Raw genomic sequence first — 26,903 nt, forward strand, 5'->3', positions numbered from 1 at the left:
TTCTATCAGATCTCACTCTCGTAAGTGATCGTGAAGGGATTGACAACCCCTAAGTGTTGGTTGCGAGTTGCTACCATTTTGTGCAGGTACGAGGGACTTGCGCGTGACCTCCTACTGGATTGATACCTTGGTTCTCAAAAACCGAGGGAAATACTTACGCTACTGTGCTGCATCACCCCCTCCTCTTCGGGGAAAACCAACGCTAGCTCGAGACGTAGCAAGAAGGATTTCTGGCGCCGTTGCCGGGGAGGCCTACGCCAAGTCAAGTCAAGATTTACTCTCCCATCAACGAGCCGTTTCTGGTGCCGTTGCCGGGGAAGCCTATGCAAAAGTCAACATACCAAGTACCCATCACAATCTCTATCTCCCGCATTACATTATTTGACATTTGCCTCTCGTTTTCCTCTCCCCCACTTCACCCTTGCCGTTTTATTCGCCCTCTCTTTCCCTTTGCCTTTTGTTTGCTCGTGTGTTAGTTTGCTTGCTTGTTCGTCATGATGGCCTTACCTAATTTTGGTGATCTTCACCTTAAAAGGCTAGAAGATATCGAAAACAATGTCAGGAAGTTTATGGTCTTGCAATTTGAGCATAATAATTTCTTTAGAAACGAGCTTAAGGAACAAAAGAGTTTTATGAGTTATATGAATAAAGAGCTCGATGATATGTCCAAAGAATTTTATGGTGTAAGAGCCCAAATTGCTCATCTTGAAAAAATGACCGCTGAAATTTCGGACATGCAAGCCACCTTAGTCAATAAGATGGCCGCTAAATCGAATAACTATGAGAATCAAGATGAAGATCTGAAAGTTATTGATGTGTCCCCTATTAAATCTTTATTTTGCAATATGAATCTTGATGAATCTGATTATGATCTTCCCTTACCTAGAAGACGTTCTAAGAATTCTGAGTTTTTAGATCCTGATGAGGAAATTGATAAAAAAGGGATTAAAAAAATAAAAATCTAGATATTGCTAAACCCACTATTTTGGATCTCAAGGAATTTAACTATGAAAATTGCTCTTTAATTGATTGTATTTCCTTGTTGCAATCCGTGTTAAATTCTCCTCATGCTTATAGTCGAAATAAGGCCTTTACCAAACACATTGTTGATGCCTTAATGCAATCTTATGAAGAAAAGCTTGAGTTGAAAGTTTCTATCCCTAGAAAACTCCATGATGAGTGGGAACCTACAATTAAGATTAAAATTAAAAATTACGAGTTTCATGCTTTGTGTGATTTGGGTGCTAGTGTCTCTACTATCCCCAAAGCTTTGTGTGATTGCTAGATTTTTGTGACTTTGATGATTGCTCTCTAAACTTGCATCTTGCGGATTCCACTATTAAAAAGGCTATGGGAAGAATTAATTATGTTCTTATTGTTGCAAATAGGAATTATGTGCCCGTAGATTTTATCGTTTTTGATATAGATTGCAATCCTTCATGTCCTATTATTCTTGGTAGACCTTTCCTTAGAACGATTGGTGCAATTATTGATATGAAGGAAGGGAATGTTAAATTCCAATTTCCCTTAAATAAGGGCATGAAACACTTTCCTAGAAAGAAAATAAAATTACCATATGAATCTATCATGAGAGCCACTTATGGATTGCCTACCAAAGATGGCAATACCTAGATCTATCCTTGCTTTTATGCCTAGCTAGGGGCGTTAAACGATAACGCTTGTTGGGAGGCAACCCAATTTTATTTTGTGTTTTTTGTTTTTGGTTCTGTTTAGGAATAAATAATCCATCTAGATTCTGTTTAGATGTGGTTTTATCTTTTAATTAGTGTTTGTGCCAAGTTAAACCTATTAGATCTTCTTGGAAGATAGTTATTTGATCTTGCTGTAATTTCCAGAATCTTTGCGCTCAGTGCCCGAATTTTCAAAAATCACCACAACGTGATAAAATAGTGATTCCAATTGCTGATAATCAATAAACAAATTTCCCAGGTCGTCTAATTTTTGTAGAATTTTTTGAGTTCCAGAAGTTTGCGTTAGTAACATATTACTACAGACTGTTCTGTTTTTGACAGATTCTGTTTTGCGTGTGTTGTTTGCTTATTTTGATGAATCTATGGCTAGTAAAATAGTTTATAAACCATAGAGAAGTTGGAATACATTAGGTTTAACACCAATACAAATAAAGAACAAGTTCACTACAGTACCTTAAAGTAGTCTTTTGTTTTCTTTCTCTAACCGAGCTCACGAGATTTCTATTGAGTTTTGTGTTGTGAAGTTTTCAAGTTTTGGGTAAATTCTTTTGATGGATTATGGAACAAGGAGTGGCAAGAGCCTAAGCTTGGGGATGCCCATGGCACCCCCAAGATAATCCAAGGACACCAAAAAGTCAAAGCTTGGGGATGCCCCGGAAGGCATCCCCTCTTTTGTCCACTTCCATCGGTAATTTACTTGGAGCTATATTTTTATTCACCACATGATATGTGTTTTGCTTGAAGCGTCTTGTATTATTTGTGTCTTTGCTTGTTAGTCCACCACAATCATCCTTGCTGTACACACCTTTTGAGAGAGCCATGTATTAATTGAAATTTGTTAGAATACTCTATGTGCTTCACTTATATCTTTTGAGCTTGATAGTTTACTCTATGTGCTTCACTTATATCTTTTTGAGCGTGATAATTTTTGCTCTAGTGCTTCACTTAGATCTTTTAGAGCACGGTGGTGGTTTGTTTTAAATAAACTTGATCTCTCATGCTTCACTTAGATTATTTTGAGAGTCGTTAATAGCATGGTAATTTGCTTAATGTTAATATACTTGGTATTCAAGATATGTGAAACTTTCTTTTTAGTGGGTTGAATACTAAGATAAGTTTGATGCTTGATAATTGTTTTGAAATATGGAGGTGATAATATCATAGTCGTGCTAGTTGAGTAGTTGTGAATTTGAGAAATATTTGTGTTGAAGTTAGCAAGTCCCATAGCATGCACGTATGATTAAAGTTGTGTAACAAATTTGAAGCATGAAGTGTACCTGGCTTGTGCATCCTTATGAGTGGCGGTCGGGGACGAGCGATGGTCTTTTCCTACCAATCTATCCCCCTAGGAGCATGCGCATAGTACTTGATTTTTGATGACTTCTAAATTTTTGCAATAAGTATATGATTTCTTTTGACTAATGTTGAGTCCATGGATTATACGCACTTTTACCTTTCCGCCATTTGCTAGCCTCTTCGGAACCGTGCATTGCCCTTTCTCACATTGAGAGTTGGTGCAAACTTCGCCGGTGCATCCAAACCCCGTGATATGATACACTCTTTCACACATAAACCTCCCTATATCTTCATCAAAACAGCCACCATACCTACCTATCATGGCATTTCCATAGCCATTCCGAGATATATTGCCATGCAACTTCCATCATCATCATCATGACATGCTTTACTTTTGCCATATTGCCATTGCATGATCTTGTAGTTGACATCGTATTTGTGGCAAAGCCACCATGCATTATTTTTCATATATGTCACTCTTGATTCATTGCACCATCCCGGTACACCGCCGGATGCATTCATATAGAGTCATATCTTGTTCTAGTATCAAGTTGTAATCATTATGTTGTAATCAATAGAAGTTTGATGATCATCATTATTAGAGCATTGCCCAATCAAAAAAAGAGAGAGAAAGGCCAAAAAGAAAAAAAAAGAAAGGCCCCAAAAAAAGAGAAAATTAAAAGGGCAATGCTACTATCTCTTTTTTCCACACTTGTGCTTCAAAGTAGCACCTTGTTCTTCATGTAGTGAGTCTCATATATTGTGCTTCAAAGTAGCACCATGATTTTCATATAGTGAGTCTCATAAGTTGTCTTGTTCATACTAGTGGGAATTTTTCATTATAGAACTTGGCTTGTATATTCCAACGATGGGCTTCCTCAAAATGCCCTAGGTCTTCATGAGCAAGCAAGTTGGATGCACACCCACTAGTTTTATTTTGTTGAGCATTCTTAGCTCTAGTGCATCCGTTGCATGGCAATCCCTACTCCTTGCATTAACATCAATTGATGGGCATCTCCATAGCTCATTGATTAGCCTCGTTGATGTGAGACTTTCTCCTTTTTTGTCTTCTCCACACAATCCCCATCATCATATTCTATACCACCCATAGTGCTATGTCCATGGCTCGCGCTCATGTATTGCGTGAAGGTTGAAAAAGTTTGAGATTATTTGAGTATGAAACAATTGCTTGGCTTGTCATCGGGGGTATAGAAGTTGGGGACATCTTTGTGTGACGAAAATGAAGCATAGCCTAACTATATGATTTTGTAGGGATGAACTTCCTTTGGCCATGTTATTTTGAGATGACATAATTGTTTGATTAGTATGCTTGAAGTATTATCATTTTTTATGTCAATATGAACTTTTGTCTTGAACCTTTCGGATCTGAATATTCATACCATGATTAAGAAGATTTACATTGAAATTATGCCAAAGTATCACTCCGCATCAAAAATTCTCCTTTTATCATTTACCTACTCGAGGACGAGCAGGAATTAAGCTTGGGGATGCCTGATACGTCTCCAACGTATCTATAATTTTTGATTGCTCCATGCTACTTTATCTACTGTTTTGGACTATATTGGGCTTTATTTTCCACTTTTATATTATTTTTGGGACTAACCTATTAACCGGAGGCCCAGCCCAGAATTGCTGTTTTTTTGCCTATTTCAGTATTTCGAGGAAACAGAATATCAAACGGAGTCCAAACGGAATGAAACCTTCGGGAACGTGATCTTCTCACCGAACGTGATCCAGGAGACTTGGACCCTACTCCAAGAAGTTTCTGGGGAGGTCACGAGGGTGGAGGGCGCGCCCTCCCTGGGCGCGCCCCCTGCCTCGTGGGCCCCTCGGAGCTCCACCGACGTGCTCCTTCCTCCTATATATACCTACGTACCCCCATTAGACCAAAGACGGAGCCAAAAACTTAATTCCACCGCCGCAACTTCTTGTATCCACGAGATCCCATCTTGGGGCCTATTCCGGAGCTCCGCCGGAGAGGGCATCCATCACGGAGGGCTTCTACATCAACATCATAGCCCTTCCAATGAAGTGTGAGTAGTTTACTTCAGACCTTCGGGTCCATAGCTAGTAGCTAGATGGCTTCTTCTCTCTTTTTGGATCTCAATACAATGTTCTCCCCCTCTCTCGTGGAGATCTATTCGATGTAATCTTCTTTTTGCGGTGTGTTTGTTGAGACCGATGAATTGTGGGTTTATGATCCAACTTATCTATGAATAATATTTGAATCTTCTCTGAATTCTTTTATGTATGATTGAGTTATCTTTGCAAGTCTCTTCGAATTATCCGTTTGGTTTGGCCAACTAGATTGGTAGTTCTTGCAATGGGAGAAGTGCTTAGCTTTGGGTTCAATCTTGCGGTGTCCTTACTCAGTGACAGAAAGAGTTGCAAGGCACGTATTGTATTGTTGCCATCGAGGATAACAAGATGGGGTATTTATCATATTGCATGAATTTATTTCTCTACATCATGTCATTTTGCTTAAGGCGTTACTCTGTTTTTAACTTAATACTCTAGATGCATGCTGGATAGCGGTCGATGAGTGGAGTAATAGTAGTAGATGCAGGCAGGAGTCGGTCTACTTGTCACGGACGTGATGCCTATATACATGATCATACCTAGATAACCTCATAACTATGCTCAATTCTATCAATTGCTCAACAATAATTTGTTCACCCACCGTAGAATATCTATGCTCTTGAGAGAAGCCACTAGTGAAACCTATGGCCCCCGGGTCTATTCTCATCATATCAATCTCCATTACTTTATTTTTGCTTTTACTTTTTACTTTGCATCTTTATACCAAAAATACCAAAAATATCATTTCTATCAGATCTCACTCTCGTAAGTGACCGTGAAGGGATTGACAACCCCTAAGCGTTGGTTGCGAGTTGCTACCGTTTTGTGCAGGTACGAGGGACTTGCGCGTGACCTCATACTGGATTGATACCTTGGTTCTCAAAAACTAAGGGAAATACGTATGCTACTGTGCTGCATCACCCCCTCCTCTTCCGGGAAAACCAACGCTAGCTCGAGACGTAGCAGTCCCTGCTTCTCTCCTTTGCGCGGCAGTACCGCTAGGTGGAACGGCAGTACCGTTGGCTCAGCGGTAGTACCCCCACTCAAGCAGTAGTACCGCCCTATGCGGGGCTGTTTAGTGGGGCAACGGTTGGATTGTTGCCCCCACTATAAAAGGGGGTCCCCTTCTTCCCCGTTGACTTACCTCTTCCCCCTCAAGCTCCATTTTCGCCCGATCTATCTCTCTAGCCAATCAAACTTATTGATTTGCTCGGGAGTGGTTGAGAAGGCCCCGATCTACACTTCCACCAAGAGATTTTTGATTCCCCCACCTATCCCTAGCGGATCTTGTTACTCTTGGGTGTTTGAGCACCCTAGACGGTCGAGGTCACCACGGAGCCATAGTCCATTGTGGTGAAGCTTCGTGGTATTGTTGGGAGCCTCCGATTAAGTTGTGGAGATTGCCCCAACCTTGTTTGTAAAGGTCCGGTCGCCGCCTTCAAGGGCACCAATAGTGGAATCACGGCATCTCGCATTGTGTGAGGGCGTGAGGAGAATACGGTGGCCCTAGTGGCTTCTTGGGGAGCATTGTGCCTCCACACCGCTCTAACGGAGACGTACTTCCCCTCAAAAGGAAGGAACTTCGGTAACACATCCTCGTCTTCACCGGATCAACTCTTGGTTATCTCTTACCTTTACTTGTGCAAGCTCTTTAGTGTTACTTCTCTTGCTTGCTTGTTGTTGTTGCATCATATAGGTTGCTCACCTAGTTGCACATCTAGACAACCTACTTTGATGCAAAGTTTAATTTGGTAAAGAAAAGTTAAAAATTGTTAGTTGCCTATTCACCCCCCCTCTAGTCAACCATATCGATCCTTTCACCTTCATCTTGTTCAAGCTGAAAGATCCTCTTCTTCCTGTGTTTGCCATTGGCGATCATGTGGAAGAATTGAGTGTTCGCGTCCGCCTGGACCACTCTTCGGACTTTGGCCCGCAGAGCCCACTTTAATTCTTCTTCACGAAGAAGTTCTTTCAGCCTCATCTCAGCGTCAAGCTTGGCATGGAGCTCTACGGCTGGCAGAATCGTGGTTTCTGCTTTTACATCTAAGGAGTGAATAGGGTTGAGGAGTCGTTCCTTTTCAACCTTATAAACCCCGCTAAGATGCTTAGCCCACCCACGTAGGAAACTTCTCAGGTGTCTAATTTTATTCTGCCAGCGCTCAAGCGCAGTTCTACCTCCTACATCCTTAGCCCACTCTCTGGCTACGAAATCAAGGAAGCCTTCTCTCTCAAACCAAGCCATCTCAAACAAGAATAAGTTCTTGTTTCCCGGGTGGGAGGCCTCACCAGAATCCAGAAATAAAGGCGTGTGGTCAGAAATACCCCGAGAGAGAGACTGAACTGTGATGAAGGAAAACTTCTGTTCCCATTCTACACTTGCCAGAACACGATCCAGCTTTTAAAACATTGGAATCGGCATCGCATTGGCCCAGGTAAATTTTATGCCTGAAAGCTCTATCTCTCTCAGATCCAAGCTTTCAATGATGGTATTGAACATGAATGACCATATACCGTCAAAATTATCATTGATCTTCTCCTCTCGCCTCCTTATAATGTTGAAATCACCTCCCACCAGGATAGGCAGTTGCTTAGAGCCGCAAATCCTAACCAGATCCGCCAAGAACTCCGGTTTTTGTTCGGGCTGTGCCGCACCATATACCGCCACCAAAGCCCAGTTAAACCCATCTGCCTTCGACCTCGCCCTAAACTTAACCGCAAAATCTCTTGTTTGCCATTAGCTTAATTCCCGACCACAACCCCTTCCTTCATGAGAGCTCCTAATTACCATAGAGAGTTCACTGTTCACTTTTTTCAAAAAAGGAAAAGGTTCACAAAGATAAAATAAAAGTTCAACAAATTTGAAAAAAAGGTTCACAACAATGAGAAAAATTCATGATTTGTTTTTAAACAATTGCGACTTGGAAAAGTTTCACAAAAATGAAAAAGGAAATCACGAATTTGATAAAAGTTAATTAAGTCAAAAAAATGAAAAAAAAAGAAAAAATAAGAGAGAAAACAGAACCGGAAAAAAAACAAAAGTGAGAAAACTTACAAAACTTGTACCGGGGAATATCCAGAAGAAAAACCGCCTAGAAACAACATCAGAACAATCATGAAAAGCTTCCCAAAAAACCAGTGAAAATATACCTATATGGGTGCGTGCCGGTTTACGAAAAGCACTATAACCGATTAAGGGGACAAATAGGAGTTGTACTCCTTCACGGTTTGCATGGGCTTGTTTTGTCTAATGCGTGAAAGTTTAGGGCTGCTTTAATTTTTATAAGATTGTGACACGATAGAATGTTTACTATGGGTGTTATTTAATTTATAGGAATGTAATAGTTAGGAATCATTTCTATTGGTTTTCCTTTATTGCATTTCAAAGGAATTTGCATGAAGTCTTAGCTCTTGGAAATTTTATAAGCCAATGAATGTAATGGATGCAGCGGTGTAGTGTTGCAGGCTTGCAACTGTGCAACGCAATGGCGGCTGCCGCCGCGCTAGGGTTAGAAATTAAACACGCCCCCAAAAGAATCTGTTTGTTTGCCATTAGCTATTTTCCAGCCACAACTATTTGCTTCACGAGAGTTCCTAATTGGCGCCAGATGAGATAACTAGCGCTGCAGCCACAACCCCTTCCTTCACTAGAGCTCCTAATTGGCGCCAGATGAGATAACTGGCGCTCCAGCCACAGCCCCTTCCTTCACGAGAGCTCCTAATTGGCACGAGATAAGATAATTGGCGCTCACGCGCACGGTCATATCGGCTGGCTCAACTGCATTTTGTTGTAAATCGGTTAACCGGTGGACCTGCAGCCGTTGGCAGGGTGATTAGTGATCGTTGGCCCTTGACCACAGAGGATTGACTGTTGATTTTTTTCAAAAAATAAAATGGTTCACAATAATAAAGAAGTTTAACAGATTTGAAAAACGTTTAGAAAATTTGGAAAGAAGGTTCACAACATTGTAAAAAGTTGAAGATTCTTTTAAAAAGGTTCACGACTTGGTAAAGGTTCGCAAAAATGAAAATCAAGAATTTCAAGGAAAAATCACAAGATTTTTTGAAAAAGTCATAATTTGAAAAACCTTAACATAAAATGAAAAAAAATCACGAATTTGATAAAAGTTCATTAAGTAAAAAAATGAAAAACGAAAAAAGAAGAAAAAAGAAGAGAGAAAACAGAACCGAAAAATAAAACAAAGTGAGAAAACTTGTAAAACCCGTATCAGGAAATATCCAGAAGAAAACCCGCCTAGAAACTACATCAGAACAATCATGAAAAGCTTCCCAAAAAATCCAGTGAAAAAAATGCTTATATGGATGTGCGCCGGTTTACAAAAAGCACTACAACCGACGTTTAAGGTGACAACTAGGAGTTGTACTCCTTCACGGTTTACATGGGCTTCTTTTATCTAATGCGTGAAAGTTTAGGGCTCTTGTACTTTTTATAAGATTGTGATCCATAGAATGTTTGCTTTGGATGTTATTTAATTTATAGGAGTGTAATAGTTAGGAATGATTTCTACCAGATTTTCTTTATTGTATTTCAAAGGAGTTGCGCATGAAGCCTAAGCTCTCGAAAATTTTATAAGCCAAGGAATGTAATGGATGCATTCGTGCAGTGTTGCAGGCGCCAATGGCCGCCGCCGCCGCACTAGGGTTAGAAATTAAACGCACACCCAAAAAAAATCTGTTTGTTTGCCACTAGCTTAATTCCTAGCCACAATCCCTTCTTCACAAGAGCTTCTAATTGGGGCCAGATAAGATAACTGGCGCTCCAGTCACAACCCCTTGCTTCACGAGAGCTTCTATTTGGCGCCATATTAGATAACTGTCACTCACACGTAGGACTATATTGGCCGGCCCAACTGCATTTTGTTTTAAATCGGTTAACTGGTGGACCTGCGACTGTTGACGAAGCGATCATCGATCATTGACCGTTGACAATAGATAGTTGACCATTGACATTTTCAAAAAAGGAAAGGTTCACAAAAGTAAAAAAGTTCAACATTTCGAAAAAAGGTTTAGGAAATTTGGAAAAAAAGTGTCACAACATTGAAAAAAGTTCACCACTTGGAAACGGTTCGCAAAAATGAAAAAAACACAAATTTGAGAAAAAAATCACAGGATTTGAATTTTTTGTATTTATAAAAAAATTCACATTTTTTTAAAATGTTCACAAATTTGTAAAAGTTCATTAAGTCGATAAAAATGGAAAACAAAAAGAAGATAGAAAACAGAAACGAAAAATAAAACAAAGTGAGAAAACCTGCAAAACCCGTACGGGTGAATATCCAGAAGAAAAATCGCCTAGAAAAAAGTCCGAACAATCATGAAAAGCTTTCCAAAAAACCAGTAAAAAAACCTACATGGGTTGGTCCATTTAGACACACAGTGTTGTGGATGGGTGTGCGCCGGTTTGCAAAAAGCACTATAACCTACGCTGGCGACAAATAGGAGTTGGATTTCTTCACGGTTTGCATGGGCTTGTTTTGTCTAATGCATGAAAGTTTAGGGCTCCTTTAATTTTTATAAGATTGTGATACGATAGAATGTTTACTCTGGATGTTATTTAATTTATAGGAATGTAATAGTTAGGAATCATTTCTACTGGATTTCCTTGTTGTATTTCAAAGTAATTTTGCATGAAGTCTAAGCTCTTGGAAATTTCTAAGCTGAGGATGTAATAGACGCAGCGGTGCAGTGTTGCAGACTTGCAGCAGGGCAGGCGCCAATGGCGGTTGCCGCCGCCGCCAGGGTTAATTAGGGCAGGGGGGGGGGCAAGAGCGAAGCGATTTTGGGAGCGACCAGAGTGCGATGCGAGGCTTTGAGATTTTTCTCGGTGTCGGACGCGATGAGTTGGGCCTTGATTTTTGGCCAGCAAGGCACAATCACTCAGCCGCATACCGTCGGCTATTGAAACATCGGTTAGTGTGTGTATTTCAGATTTTTAAGAGTGGAAACCAAACCCTAACCCGAAGACTGAACACGTAGGAAATGAAAACCGAACCGAAGACCCATAACCGAATCAACCGACAATTGGGTTAATTGTCGGGTCTACGCCAAATGCCCTGGGTGAGTGACACTAGCCATGTCTAGTTCTTCTTCTTTTTTAGAACATAGACGTCAGAGATGTCCGGCTTTAAATTAATAAAGCCCACAACAATAGGCAGCGTGCAAACAAAGTATCAAGACCAAACTAAACGAAACCGAAGCTAGACAGCCAAGTTTCGAAGCAGAGCCAAAAGGCGAGACCGGAGATAAGTGCGTTACATGGCATAGCTAGCCAGAAGAGCGAGCACGCAGGCTCAAAGAAAGCAGGACCAAAAGGGCCGCCTATCCCTATAAGGCAGCAGACGGAGGAGGCGACGGGGCCCGGGACACCGAGTAGACTGTGCGGAGCCGAGCGATGGCATGTCGATGGAGATCAGCATCCTGTTGCCTTCCCAGCGTAGCCCACTGCTGCAAGAATAAGATGCATTTGAAGATAACATCAGCAGGGTGAGAGGGAAACGCTCCCTCAATAGTAAACTTGTTACGAATATGCCATAAGGCCCATAGCAAGGCCGAAGCACACGTCCACATTATCCGGCGCAAAGAGCCCGGGATCGCAGATAAGTAAGACACAAGCTCAGAGCGTGAGCGTGGATCCCAATCCACCCCAGCGGCCTCCCTGGCCGCACTCCAAGCAAACCGCGCCAAAGGGCAGCGAAAAAACGCGTGGTCAGCATCTTCCGCGTTATGACACAAAGCGCACGGTCCGGAAGCAGGGCCATTGCGCTTGGCTATATTAATAGAGGTAGGAAGGCGATCCTGACATAATTGCCAAAGAAAGACCTTAATTTTTAGCGGGATTCGCGCCTTCCAAAGCCCCGAGGCTGCCATAGGGGCATGCCCGCGGCACAACTCCCTGTACATTGACTTGACAGTGAACTTGCCAGAGCCCGAGAGTCTCCAAGAGACCTCGTCTGCGGAGTCCGATAAGCGGACGGTCGCAGTCAAAGCCCGCACGTGATCCCACTCGGCCCGCTCCGGTCCCACAAGCTCCCTTCTGAAGTATATGGGGGGCGGGGAGGCACCGAGGGCCGACACCACCAGTTGATTGGGCTCAACCGCGATGGCGTAGAGGTGGGGGAACTCCGACCATAGGGGTTGCTGGCCAATCCACACGTCGTGCCAAAACCGGGTGGAGCGGCCGTTGTTAACCGTAAACCTTGCTCCCCTGGCGAAGTACGGTTTGAGGGTTTGGATGGAGGTCCAGAAAGGTGACCCGTGAGGAGACGCCTCAAAGAAATTCCCATGTGGGAAGTACTTGGCGCGAAGGAGGTCAATCCAGAGGCCGGTCCCTCCCTGGGACAGCTTCCAGATCCACTTGCACATAAGTGCAATGTTCATCAGCTTAGAGTTGATGACCCCGAGACCCCCCTGTGTTTTAGGTCTACAAACGGCATGCCACTTAACCATGTGGTACTTCCGTTTAGGGCCCGCACCTTCCCAAAAGAAACGTGCCCGGGGAGTGTCCATTTTCTTATGGACTCCATCCGCCAACAAGAACATACCCATGGCGAACATGGGTAGGGACGAGAGGCTAGAGTTAGTAAGGATTAGTCGTGCCCCTGATGACATAAATCGACCTCTCCATGGACATACCCGGTCCGCCACCTTAGTGTTGAGAGGTTCCCAATCGGCAATCGAGCATTTCTTCTCTGCGATCGGGAGGCCAAGGTAGGTGAACGGGAACTTTCCAAGCTTGCAATTTAGCAAGTTGGCCACCCGTTCGCTTTCGGCCGCGCCCAACCCTATGGACACCACTTCACACTTGTGGAAGTTAATTTTTAGTCCGGACATTAGTTCAAAACATAACAAGATGGCCTTAACCGTTGCTATGCTGTGAGTGTCCGGCTCAAAAAGGAGTAGGGTGTCATCGGCATATTGAAGGTGCGACACCCCTCCAGGGATCAGATTGCCGACCACTCCCCTGATGTGGCCAGCAACGCGAGCTTTGTCTAGCATGACACCCAATGCATCTGCCACAAAGTTGAAAAGCAACGGTGAGGCTGGGTCCCCTTGACGCAGCCCACGCTTGTTGCGGAAGAAGTTCCCTACTTCTCCGTTCACCGCAATCGCCGTTTGGCCTCCCGAGACCAATTGCATCATACGGTGAACCCACACTGCCGAAAACCCTCGATCCAGAAGGATTTGTCGGAGAAACTCCCAGTTCACTCGGTCGTACGCCTTCTCGAAATCTAATTTCAGAAGTATTGCCGGCTGTCGGCTACGCTTGAGCGAGTGAACGATCTCTTGGAGGGCCAACGGGCCCTCCAAAATGTTGCGACCACGAATAAACGCCATTTGATTCCTACTAATAATACGATGGGCCACCGGAGACAAGCGCGAAGAACAAGCCTTAGAGCAGATTTTGAACGGGACGTTGATAAGCGCTATGGGGCGGAAAAGTCTAATATTGTCCGCGCCCTGGACTTTGGGGATAAGCGAAAGAATCCCAAAGTTAAGGCGCGAGATGTCTACAGTGCCACGCATAAACCCGTTACACACCTCGAAAATTGGGCCCTTGAGGACTTGCCAACTTTTTTTGAACATCGCCACCGGCCACCCATCCGGGCCGGGTGCCGTGTCAGATTTCATCCCCAGGATCGCCTGGTCGATTTCCTGAGGAAGGAAGGCGAGGCCCAAGTCTTCGTTCTCTTCATCCGAGACCTGCAGAGCGGGATCCCAGATATCCGCCCGTAGGCGAGCCCTGGACTCCTCCCTGGAGCCCAGCAGCTCGATGTAGAAATCGTAAATGTGCCGGACTATGTCCTGTTGGCGCAATAGGAGCCCCTGCTCCGATTGCAACCTCAAAATGGCACACTTACGACGCCGGCCGTTGGCATAAGCATGGAAGTATTTTGTGTTTGCGTCCCCTTTGAGCGTCCACTTTATTCCGCCCCTCCTACGCCAGTACTCCTCCTCGGCACGGAGGAGGGCCTCAACCTGGGCCTCAACCGCGTACCGCTCGGCCCATTCTTGCTCCGAGAAAACCCGTACGTCCGCAGCCGCGTCCATACGGGCGAGGTCCGTCACCAAACGGGCTCGGAGCAGCTTATCCTCTCGACCCTGGTTGGCCCCCCAACCTTTGAGGGCCGCGTGCAACCCCGCCCCTGCGGAAATCCAGAAATCCATGGGCCCTCTCGCGTGCCGGATCCGGGCCACACAGGACTCCCATTTGGAGAGGAAGCTTTGTTCAAATTCCGGGTTTTCAAACCAAGCAGTTTCAAAGAAAAACCGTGGGCTTCGTTTTAACCGGTCCTCCCCCGAGGAGAGGATTAGAGGGACGTGATCCGACCCGATCCTCGTTTCAGCGTGAAGTGAGCACATAGGAAAGAGCATCTCCCACTCCGCGGACATAAAAACACGGTCCAGCACAGACCGGACCGGTGAGAGTTGCTTGTTTATCCAGGTATATCGTGCGCCCACGCGAGCCACTTCCCTAAGGGCCATAGAAGCAATCGCATTATTGAACATGGACACCCTTGTCCAGTTAATAATCCCGTTGTTCTTATCCGCTCCCGAACGGATAAGGTTAAAATCCCCTCCCACGATGAGGGGTAGGTTGCGAACACCCAAGGCCGCAACCTTTTCCTGAAGTTCCCCCAAGAACTCATGCGAGTGTGAATGATCTGCCGGGCCGTAGACCACTATAATCTCCCACTCGCGGAGAGACGCACGATGGCGGACGTGAGCCGACACGAAAAACCGGCCGGCGTCCCAAGCCACCACCTCGCAGCACACATGGCTGATGCCAAGTAGCATACCCCCAGAGTGGCCAATTGCTGGCACCCAGTGCCACACGAAGCGTTCGAGCAGGTCGATGGCGAGCAGGTCTCGGTGAGAGAAATCAGCCTTGATGGTTTCCTGCAGACCAACTACATCGATGTTTTCGCCGCGAATGAACTCGTTAAGCTGGGTCCGCCTCCCAACGTGGCCGTAGCCTCGGATGTTCCAGAAGAGGAAACACATTTAGATTATGCGATTGCGGAGGCGGATACCATGAGCGGTAACCGCCTTGGCCACTCGCCGAGTCCTCACAGGACCACGGGCTGGGGGGGACAGTGCAGCCCCTGCTGCTGTGTCCGCCCGATCGGGCCGGGCGAGCGGGACCAGAGAAGCCCCTGCCTCTTCTGGTGCCGTCGCAGCGCGTGCCGCCGCCGCCTGGGCAAGCGCGGCCTGCGCGATCTCCTTAGAGCGAATGAGAGACAGGAGCTCTCGGGCCTCTCCCTCATCAGACAGATCAACCCCACTATCCCCTAAAATACTACCAAGGCACTCATCCGAGTAATCGTCGAAAATCGTAAAACGGGGTAGGGGGTTACCTTCGGTCTCCATGTTCTTCTGGGCCAGCAAGAGTTGCGCGCGTTGGAGAGCAGGGAGGTTGCCCTTGGCGCCCTTTGGCCGGGAGCTGACCCGTTCCTGCGCCACTGGAGTCGTCACCACCGCCTTGGAGCGCTTGGCCGTGGAGATGGGAGTCGCCTTGGTCATCTCCGCCCGGAGAGTGTCGGAGGGAGGCGGGGGAGGGGGAGGATCCGTCGGCCCGTGCCCCCCGACCGCACCGCCAGGGGAAGCCAACGCCATCACCGCCGTCCGGTGCGAAACAGGCGTGCCCGCCCGCACCAAGAGGGGACTCGTTGGCGCCACCGGGGGGGTCTTGCGGCCCGCCGTCTTCTTATGGAGCCGCCCCCCACCAATCGCCAGACCGTGCACGGGCGTGGGAAGCCCGCCTTCTTCCGCAGCCGGGGAGATGAGCATGGAACAGCCCTCCGAGTCGCACGAAGCTGAGGTGCCCTTGTCGAGGTCGAGGCCGAGGGGCATGTTGGAGCCGTATTGATTGAAGCCCGTTTCGTTGCTGCCCACACCAACTTGACGCTCCTCCAGGTCCTTCGCAGCCCCCGCAGACGGGGCCACGGCCTTCGAAGTCTTGTCCTTGAGGCCCAGCTTATCCCAAGTCGCAGTGTCAATGGAGTCATCCCCCATGCTCGCGTCCTTCTCCTTGTCCATGTCCTTGTCCATGTCATCAGGGCCCTTGTCCTTGCTAGCCGGGGGAGGGGGAGGGGGGGCACCTCCCAGCCTGCCACCCGCCTCGGCCTCCATCCGGATGGTAAAGCCCTCGCTGTTGAACCGGATTTGAACAAACCCTTTGATCTTGGACGGGGAGCGACACGCAAAACGCATCCGCACAGGACCCAGCCCCGCCAACGACGCCTTGTCCACTTCCATCGGGCGCCCGATCATCATAGTCCCCGCCATGAGACGGTCCACGCGGCGATGCTTGGGTGGCACTCCCCAAAGTTTGACCCACACATCCGGCATGATTTCGGCGTTGGGAGTCTCTAGAACAGCTTCCTTGATCTCTGCCATGATGTCGTTGAGGGAGAGGTACAGCTTGCCACTGCGCGTCGCTATTCGCAGCATGGCCTTGTCGGGGAAGACGACGGAGAACAAGTCGTCCCCGACGTCCACCACCTGCCAGTCCCAATCCCCTTCAAAAAGGTGGGGGAGTTCCGCCTCCAAGATCGAGACTGACAGCTTGCCCGGTGCCGCCGAGATGAGCGCCGCGTCCGCCACCGCCAGGGCACTGACCTCCTCGCCCGCCGACTCCACGAAGGGCAGGCAGAAGAAGCCCTCGCCGAGGATGGCGTTGCCCATGATCTGCGTCTGCAGAGGCCGACCGCGCGTGGGGCAGTGTGCCGATGCGTGCCCCTCCTCGTGGCAGACGACGCACAGAGGCTTGAAATGGCACATATTCTGGTAATGGCCCACCCTCCCGCATTTGAAGCACTCTGGCCCATCGAGTTCCTCCACTGGGATCGGGGCGTCAGCCGAGCCCTTCGACGCCGACGGCCCGGCAGCCAGCAGTGGGAGCGCCGAGCCTGCCGCCTTCTGCTTCTGCTTCCTGGCGAGAGGATCCCCAGCCCGCTCGCCGCTCAGAGGAAGGAGGGATTCCTTCCTCTTGAGCTCCTTCTTCTGTTCAAGCCCACGGCGCCGGTACTCCTCTTTCTTCTTCCTTTTGCGCTCACGCTCTTCCTCCTTCTTCCGCTCTTGCTCCGCGAGCCACCAGGGAGGCGGCGGCCCCCAGCCCGCCTCGCCCGCTGGCGGCGACGAGACCTTGGCGAGCGCCTTCCCCCGCAGATCTTGCTCGCGTTGCCTCTCCGCCACCGCGATCGGAGGCGACATGGGTGGCTTCTCCACGCGGCGGGAGCCCATCCTCACCGCGGTGGCAAACGAGCGAGTGAGTGGAGGTGGAGAGGCGGAGCGGCGCAGGCGACGCGCGCGATGCCCGAGCCGCCGCACCTGCGAGGGGGTTGCGGGAAACCCTAGCGACAGATCTAGGGCACCCTTCGGCAGCCACAGCCACCTATAAATAGGCTGCGGCGGCCGCTTATCCCCCGTCGCGATGGGCCCAGGCCTCTTCCCTTGCGGGCCTGAGGCGGCCGGGCCAGGCCGACCAGGCCCAAGCACAGGGGGGCGCCCCTGCGACCCTGCTGGCGCTGGCACACTAGGTTCAACCACTGGGCCTCCCGACCCGCTAACAGGCAAACTGGGCCATTCCGACAAGCCCAGCAAGGCATCCAGCCCGGACGCTGCCAACGCCGAAACCCTAGCCGCGGGCTGCGTCTCCCTTGCAGAGTCCGCCCCGCCGCCGTCGTCGACCCTTGTCGACTCCGGCGAGCAGCCGCACCTGCTGGCGGCGCGACCAACGTCAGATCGAGGCGCGCCACCGCCGGCCGGGCATTCGAGCGCCCCTCCGGGCCCGCGTCCACACCCCTTGGCGGGCGCCAGATCCACGGGGCCAGTCCACGGCCGCCGCGTCCACCAGGGGCGAACGCGCGCCGGCGACCTGCCATGAGAGAGCCCCCCAGCTCCTCCGCTCGGGCGACAAAGTCACCCACCGAGCACCCCGCACGGGGCCTCGGCGAACCACCACTGCCACCTGCACTTACCTCACTCCTTACCTCCTCCTCGTCGTCGTCGGAATCGCACCCCACCAGAGCCCAGAACCTGCTGCCGGAGAGGGACGGGGCAGGGGGCCCCGCCCTAGGCGGCGAGCGCCGCCACGGGCACCCCGGAGCGGGCCGCACCTCCGTCCAGCCGTCCGCCTCCGCCGCGGGGCCGCGGGCGGCGTCGCCCCCCGAGTCGCCCCCCGGGTCGCCAGACCGAAGCGCCATCATTCTCTCCAAAGACTTACTATCAGCGAATGAGTAGTTCTTCTTTGTAGTTCTCAACAAAGTCAAGTCTACGCTGTCTGGTCGCATATGTTTGTGTTTTGACACTAATCTTTATATAACTCTACAACCTCTACATTAGGTCGACGATCGCCTACAACGAAGTCAAAATCATTTGCTTAGGATTTAGGGATGGCGATGACGCTTTACTAGGAGAGGAGTAACGACGATGACACTTGTGTGATGTCTCGACGATGCCCTCTTTAAAGAGGTACTCCCTCCGTTCCGAATTACTTGTCTTGGATTTGTTAGATACGGATGTATCTAGACTCATTTTAGTGCTAGATACCTCCGTATCTAGACAAATCTAAGACAAGTAATTCAAAACGGAGGGAGTATATGCGTGGGTATCCTGTGTGTGCCGCTAAGTGATTATGTAACTAAGCAATTCTCTTTTGCTTAATTGTGGAATGAAATTAATCTTTGGCTTCCGTTTTGAAAAGAAAATATATTCTCGCTAGGCGTCTGTGCCCGCTGAACTGGCTGTCTGGCAGCAGCATTTTTTTTCTTCCTTTTTGAGAATGGCAGCAGCGGTTAATTAACACAGGAGATTTCGTCGGTCATCCGCGTCGCCGCGATTACTCCACCCCACCGACCACGGCCAGCCCAATCGGCGATCACCACGTGCAAATCATCCCTCCTTTTCCACCCGAACAGTCCACCCACGGCGCACTACAACTCGAGACAGCACAGCTTCCTCACCAGTCATCACCCAGATCCCAAACAGCCAGTCGGATCCACCCCAGCCCCGCTTCCCAACTCCCCTGCTCTCGCCATGGAGGGGCTCATCAAGGGTTTGGCCAAAGCGGCGATCGGCGCCTTGGAAGGCGACGGCGGCCGGCGGGAGCGGGACGAAGACCGCGACGAGGCGCCGAGCAGGCACCGCCCCGCGCGGGACGTCGAGGAGGTGGAGGACGATGAGGAGGGCCGCGAGCAGCGGGACCGCTCGACGTGGGCCGAGGTGCGCGCCGGCTGTTCGCTCAATTGTGAATGAAGCCGAAGCTTGGCGCGGAATGGCTGGTCGGTCTGGTAAAGCCTGATGGTTTTGGTTGGTTCTGGCAGGTGGTCTCCGAGAAGAAGGGCGGCGAGCCCGAGGAGGCGCGCCGGGGTTCTCCGCCCTCCAGGCGGGTGAGTGGCCTGTTCACTTCGTGTTAGTTTGTGTGATCAGCAGCTGTTGATTTTTTGTCATTGCATTCAGGAGGAGAGGAGGGAGGATGAGGGCTGGGAGAGGACGGGGGGCCGGAAGCAGCAGCAGCAGCAGCATCCATCTGCGCACGGTGGATCTCACAGCCAGGTTGTCCAGATGATCTGGGTGCTTTCATTTCCCATTGATTGAATTTCCATGTTGGGTTGCTGTGTGCTGATTTGGGTTTGTTTTTGTAGTACCAAGGCGAGGACAGGAGTGATGGTGGTAGCCGGCCACCGCAGCAGCAGGCGCCAGCATACAGGAGGCAACAACAGGTTTGATTCTGCTCCGTTTTGTTACATGAAAACTGTGGGTAATTGACCTGCTGTTCAGTCATATACCTACCGATATTGTAGTGTCTGTGCTATAACTGTATCTTAGAGCTTTTCAGTATCAGTCTGAAGTTGGGATGGATTTCTTAATAAGCCGACTCTTTAATTTCTGGATTTTAGGAGGAGGGAGAAGAGAAGAATGATGAAGGTTGGCAAACTGTAGGGGAGAAAAAACAGCATGGAAGACCACAACAGGTTTGTGCATAGCAACCTAAATTAGAGTTAATAGTTGGTTGCAAATACCAGATAAATTTATATGTTTTAGGTAGTGTCTATAGGCCAATATTTTCTCGGAATATAATCAGTGTTATCCAACACTTACATCAAGGATCAAACACCATTTCACTACTATTAACACACTGAATGAAGTAATTACTTTTTACATAATATGATTTCCTAAAGGATCTTTGCCACTAACTTTTCCTTTCCATGTTGCTATCTTTAAACCATTTAGTATCTGAAAGCACCGGAGATTATAATTTGAGCCAATCAGTATTCAAAAGAAAAGAAAAAAGAACTGATCATAGCTCGATACCTGGAAACTTTGATCTATTTGTCTGGGCATTTTTTTGTTGACTTTACGTTTTAAGGTATTACCTTCATGTATATATGAACTAAACTGGTAGAATTCCTTCGGTAAGATGTCATGGTGGTACTATATTAATATATTGTGAAGCTTCCTGGTCCTATTTGAACTCTGAGCTCCTACATAACTTGTTGATGCAGTCTGAAGCATGGAATGCATACAAAAGGCCACCATCTGAACAAGAGTACTCTGAAGATGTTGGTCAGATCCACCATGGCCTAAATGTAGAGCCTACCAGGGAGGAGCTCAATAGCTTGACGGAAGCATGTAGCCGGTTGTGGGAGCTTGATATGAACCGTCTTGTTCCTGGTAAGGACTACAGAATTGAATGTGGAGAGGGAAAGAAGGTTTATCAGAAGGATGATATGGCATCTGAAAACCTATTCAGCTGGCTAGGCGATGATGTGCTCACCAAACCCACCTACTCTCGCTTCTGCGCGCTTCTTGACAATTACAACCCACACCAAGGGTACAAAGAAGTTGTTACTCAGCAGGACAAGCACGAAGAAGCAGCATTTATTGAAGAGATTGCCCGGACGGCGCCGATTAAGTACTTGCACCGGTATTTAGTGCTGAAGGGAGTCGTATCCCAAGACTATGATGACTTCAAGGCAATGCTGACATCCCTTTGGTTTAATTTGTATGGAAGATGTGGCAACTCTAGCTGCTCTTCTGCATTTGAGCATGTGTTTGTTGGTGAGATAAAGGAACAGAGACAAGGAGAGACCGAGGTCTCAGGATTCCATAACTGGATTCAGGTAAGTCCATGTAATGCTTCAGCAGTCTCGTATCGTTGTATGAAAATACATCTGACTGCAGCTACATGACTAATTTGCAGTTTTATCTGGAAGAAGCCAAGGGAAATGTGGACTACCAAGGTTACATATTCCCAAGACGGCGTGGGGAATCGGTGAGCATATAGTCTCAACATTCATAAGATGTACATGTATATAATGTAAGTAATGCATCTAACATGTTCCATTCTCGTTTTCACAGCCTGATTCGGAGACACAGTTACTGACCGTTCAGTTTGAGTGGCATGGTGTGCTGAAATCAGTATCAAGCTCTTTGATTGGTGTTAGCCCTGAGTTCGAGCTGGCACTCTACACACTGTGCTTCTTTATGGGCGGGGAGGATAACCGCGTTGATATCGGCCCGTACACAGTGAACGTCAAGTGCTACCGTATGGGTAACAACAAGATTGGATCAGTCTTTCCCATTGCTGAGAACTGAATTGTGTGATGGCTCATGACCTGCTTCTGCAGGTTTGTAATTCTTGGATTTTAATTTCTCTTCACTTCTGTGAAATTTACACTGTTGCTTAAGAAAAAGAACCACTGTTCGCTCTGTTGTTACAATGCCACACTTAATACCATATATTACGAGGATGCTGATGCTGACTGAGATGCGATTTAACTTTCTGTGTCATGAGCTTTGTTGAAAACAAAAACATACCCCCTCCGTCCCATAATGTAAGACATTTTTACAAGCTATAGAACGTTTCTTGGGGTTTTAACAAGTTTATTCTAAGTTAGTTTTTGGAAATATAGTTAATCAGTTGAGGGTATAATAGACTAGTCAGAAGCGAGTACAAGGGGGCATGGATCAAATAGGGTGGGAATTGCTGTCATTAATCATTATAGATAACCTAGCAAAGAAAAACCATTCTGGCCTTTACAGCTCAGGTGCTGACCTGCCCGCTTCAGCTCCCTGTTCTCTGTTCCTCCTGTAGCTAGATGTTCACTTGAGAAAATCGGCATCCTTCCTATATAAGTTCCAATTAGTGTGCTTCCTTTGCCAACAGAAGTAAAAATAAAAAAATAAAAAAAATGTGCTTCCAGTATTCCAAAGACTACTATCCAAATGAAACAGTAGGCGCCATTTTCATGTATACAAATTACTGGCTCACGTGAGGCCGACAAAAGAAAGGCATAACTACATTTCATGCTTTTCAACCTTTTTGTACCACCACCAGCTCTTCAAACTTTACTCATCAATCACCAGCTATAGCATTGAAGAAAACTAAATTTCTAAACCATATACAATCATACATCAAAAATAGAACAACAAGAAAACAAAATCCGTCAAAATCAAGAGCTCAACGATGGCACGGTACACGTCCGAGGAGCAGCTGCCCTCATGAGCATCAACCTTCTCCTTGCATGAGCATTTGCATTCTCACCTAGGGCAGCCAAATGAAGCATCCGCCGCCTTGCCGACACCGCAGCCTCATCCTCCATGGGTGGTGTCGTTGGTGCCTCATGAAGAAGCGAGCTTTCTTCCAGTGAACGGACATCCTGACCATCCAATTCCTTGTGCTGCATTGCCAGCTTCAGCCTCTCGACCACCTCCACCATTGCGGGGCGGTCCTTTGCATACTTTGCAAGGCAGCTGTTGGCCAGCTTGGCGATCTCTCTTGCTCCTCTCATGGAGTATCTCCCTTCAAGCCTTGTGTCGATGATCTTGCCGAACTGTTCGCTGTCGGCTGGGTGCCGCCTCACCCACTCCAGGAGCTTCTGTTCGTTCTTGGGGCGTTTTTTCTCTACCGAGCGTTGAGCCGTGAGGATTTCATACATTACCACTCCGAAGCTCCAGACGTCGCTCTTGGTGGTGAGATGCCCTGTCTGGACATAGTCTGGAGCTGCGTAGCCGTAGGTTCCCATTACCTGAATTTGCGAAGGTAATGAGTGTCCGAGGACTATACATATGAAACATTTAGAATGCCATGTGGTGTGGCTATGCAACCCAAGGAAATTGATCCGGTTACTGTAGCGAAGTTTGCACATACCACTGTAGATACATGGGTTTGACCTTCGGATGGCCCCTCCCTTGCTAATCCAAAGTCTGAAAGTTTGGGTCTGAACTCCTCATCCAACAGTATGTTTGCAGCCTTGAAATCGCGGTATATAATCTACAGATATCGAAAGATCATCATGAGTATAACGATTCAGGCTGTGATGATAATTGGACAATCTGCTTTTTCCATGCAGTAGTTCATAATTCAGTTCTGATGCCATGATCTGATGAGAGCTGCTGGTGTAGAAACTGTCTGCCTACTCTTCTCTTGCTCAAAATAAGCAAACTCAGTCACAGATAAAAAAAAAAGCTTCACCAAAGCCTAAGAGGGTGATGGGCACTGGAAGGCAGATTGGTTTTACCTACCTGAAGCTCAAGGCCCTCGTGGAGATACAGTAACCCTTCAGCAGCACCCAATGCTACCTGCAACCTGACGTCCCATGGGAGGACAGGGTGCTCTGGGTTGAACAGGTGGTCGTCCAGGGTCTTGTTGGGCATGAACTCATAGACCAGAAGCCTCTGCGGCCCTTGATCGGTCTGCGTTGCGCAGTAGCCGACGAGCTTGACGAGGTTCGGGTGCTCGACGATGCCGAGGAATTGGACCTCGGCCAGCCATTCCTCGTGTCCCTGAACAAGAGAGCCAGGCGATCAGATCAGATGGTGTAGTCCGGATTCCGGAGACAGTTGAATTCTTTAGTGATGGAATTGCATCGCAGTTTCGGTACCTGGCCGCCGTTGGGGTTGAGCTTCTTGACGGCGACCGCCGTGCCGTGGGGGTTCCCGCCGGGGAGACAGAGGGCGCCCCTGTAGACGCACCCGAAGCCGCCCATGCCGACCATGAGCAGCGGGCTGAAGTTGGCCGTGGCGCCACGGAGCTCGCTGAGGCCGAACTCCAGCAGGCTTTGCGCGCCCCTTTCCCCGTACAGCTCCGGGATGCTCCGTGCGGAGGAGCCCAAGGACTTGCTCGACGCCGGCCGCGCGCCTGAGCCGTCGGATGTGCTCGTAGCAGTCGCGCTGCAGGCTGGCGATGCGGTCGAGGCAGCGGCGGCATAGTAGGAGGCTGCGGCTGCCGCCTTGGAAGCCGGCGCCGACGCCTCCGGCCGTCTCTTGCGCCTCCATTTGTCCCAGAATAGGCATAGGCAGCCCATTTCTTGGAGGAAGCTGGCGAAATTCTGCTCGATCGTAGTGGTTTGTAGCCTACCCCGAATCACAAAGAGAAACACCAAGATATTTGGCGATAAAAAAAAGGAATTTTGTCGTCTCCTAATAATTCTTACGCTTCTCGTAGCATCTCTGGAAACAACACAACGGACGGACCAATCGATCAAGAAGTTAAGGCCTTGTTCGGTACCGCTCCATAACTTCGAGAGCGGAGTTGGCGGAGCTGCAGTTCAAAACGGCGGAGTTGCAATTTCCCTGCTTCGCAGATTTCGGGAGTGAATGATTATCGAATAGGGCTTAAGTTTCTGATACTCCGATAGAAAGTCCGGAGATAGAAAACAAAAAACTGACAGAGGGAAGAAACCAAAAACCAAAAACTGAATCGGAAGAGCTTCAAGAAATGCCTCCAAGTGGCTGAATTTCGATACGCACCAACAAATCAAGAGCTGTACCACACCTAAGCAAAATACGAAGTACTTCAACGTCGCCATTATATGTCTGGCTAGCACCCCAATCAAGCAGCACAGTGGCACACAGTCACGCGGTTTTGCAAGTCGCGGTTGGACCGTTCAAACTATACGGCCGTCATGGGTACATGCACTGATAGAGGACGACGAAAAGCGCGGCCACCTTCTCTCTCCGTAGGGTAGCGATATGTACCAGCGGTTCGCCACTTCTTCGCACTCTGCAAGGCACAGTTCGTTCACGCCACAACTTGTCCCGGCTGCCAAGAAATGTTATCCTTCTGCACCTTGACCGAGACCCGTCGACGTCTACCAGGCCTCGTGAGCTATTCGCGCGTTGAATTTGGCTTCAAAGTGTTGACCTTGCATGCCTGAGATGGCTGGTCGCTCTGTTAGGTAGAAAAACACGCGAGACTCAGAGTTCAACAGAGGTTTTGGTCTTAGCTGGAAAATATCTTATGTTCCATCAACAAACAACCACCAAGGGCAATACAAAAGCCAAACGGTAATGCCATACAGCGAACGTTCCTATGAAGGATAGCATTTAAGAACGTTTCTCGCGGCAATTTATGTTGCGGGAGCGTTGCTACTGGGGTCCAAGCAAAAAGGAAACATATTTTTAACCTCGCTAGGAATTTCATCTCCCTAAACAAGACTTTAGATCCCTGCTTTACTGCCAAGTCATTCTCGTCGTTCTTGACTGCTTGGGCTAGGGACCGGATGTCTGTCTCCATGTCTAGTCCAGTGTGATGCTCAAATTTTGTCCCGCCTATAGGGCCCCGATTCCCGTGGAAAGTTTCGATTCATAGGTCATAGCACAACATACCATAGTGCAATTCTCCCACGGTTCTGCATCATCTTCTCCTGTCGGATGGCTTTGGGGCATTGCCGCCTGCCTCTCCTTCGCTCTCCCGCCCCTCGTTTGTTTATCATGGATGTTGTCATCCTCGTTGTTGTATGACTCGTGCACCCCACCCCCTCTAGTTTGTGCTCGTCCATTCCTCTGTTCTCCTTCTGTGGCCTGTGTGGCTGCTGGTCTGATGGCGCTGGGCATGGTCTCATTGTTCGGTGACATCGTGCTGACTATTTACACTTGCGCGAGTGTTGTTGACTCATGGCTGGTGGCGGATTCATCCTTGGGTTGATTGTGCTTCAATTGTTGTCATCTTTGGAGTCATGTTTGAGTTGTGTTGTTGTTGACTGGTGTTTTGCTATCTTGCCATGCACAACACTCTTGTTCTAGTCTAGGATGAGTTTGTTGCCTATTACTCGTGAATTTTTGGGTTAGTAATGCTTAGTCGTTTGGTTCTCTAGATGGCTCGTGCCTCTATGGCGATGTATGGGTTGTGCATGTGTATCCTCTTCTTTTTTTAATGCAATTACTACATCCAACTCTCCTGCATTGTTAAGAAAGAATAGAGGTAATAGAAAATTTACCCTATCCTCAAGATGCAAAAGGGCTGCAAACTTTTCTAGGGCATGCAAGTTTTTATAGGCGGTTCATTCTCTAAACTACCAAAACCACTCACTAAACTTTTGCCTAAAGACTTCCCATATTATTTTTGCGAGGAATGTGTATTGACTTATGAAAATCTGAGGGATGCCTTGATCACTACGCCCCGATCATCCAACCTCCTAAGTGGGATGAACCCTTTGAGATAATGTGTGATGCTAGCAATTATGCTATTGGAGTGGTTTTAGGACAACTGAATAAGAAGAAACTTAATGTCATCTATTATGCTAGCAAGAGTTTGGATGATGATCAGAAGCATTTAGCTACTACTAAAAAAGAATTACTTGCTATTGTATTTGCCTATGATATGTTTAGATTGGGTGGCCGGGAAAGGTTCTGGGTTGGCGGTGGCTGGTCGAACTGGCGCGGGGAGCGGTGGTGGTGGCATCGGAAGGGGTAGTGGTGGCGCTCGCGGATGGGAATAAATATTGCTGGAGATTAAGGACTGGGCGGGGGAACAACGATAGCACCGGAACC

The 26,903-nt window shown here is 48.1% G+C and overlaps 2 protein-coding genes across 2 annotated transcripts; one reads left to right on the forward strand and one right to left on the reverse strand.

Annotated features, from left to right (window-relative positions):
* The first annotated feature begins 19,047 nt into the window (after positions 1-19,047).
* Positions 19,048-21,886, forward strand: LOC119355929 (poly(U)-specific endoribonuclease-B-like). The gene is made up of 8 exons (XM_037622814.1): positions 19,048-19,349; positions 19,451-19,516; positions 19,587-19,682; positions 19,772-19,849; positions 20,027-20,101; positions 20,633-21,250; positions 21,331-21,402; positions 21,489-21,886. Exons 1-8 carry the CDS (start codon positions 19,164-19,166, stop codon positions 21,723-21,725), a joined length of 1,428 nt encoding a protein of 475 aa, XP_037478711.1. The 5' UTR covers positions 19,048-19,163; the 3' UTR covers positions 21,726-21,886.
* A 74-nt stretch (positions 21,887-21,960) lies between these two features.
* LOC119355930 (probable serine/threonine-protein kinase PBL19) lies at positions 21,961-25,628 on the reverse strand. Its single transcript, XM_037622815.1, has 5 exons — positions 24,014-25,628; positions 23,655-23,915; positions 23,281-23,403; positions 22,675-23,158; positions 21,961-22,257 (listed from the first exon to the last, which is right to left on the reverse strand). Exons 1-5 carry the CDS (start codon positions 24,434-24,436, stop codon positions 22,130-22,132), a joined length of 1,419 nt encoding a protein of 472 aa, XP_037478712.1. The 5' UTR covers positions 24,437-25,628; the 3' UTR covers positions 21,961-22,129.
* Between the last annotated feature and the right edge of the window lie 1,275 nt (positions 25,629-26,903).

This window comes from Triticum dicoccoides, chromosome 2A (assembly GCF_002162155.2).
Source record: "Triticum dicoccoides isolate Atlit2015 ecotype Zavitan chromosome 2A, WEW_v2.0, whole genome shotgun sequence".
Classification (NCBI taxonomy): domain Eukaryota; kingdom Viridiplantae; phylum Streptophyta; class Magnoliopsida; order Poales; family Poaceae; genus Triticum; species Triticum dicoccoides.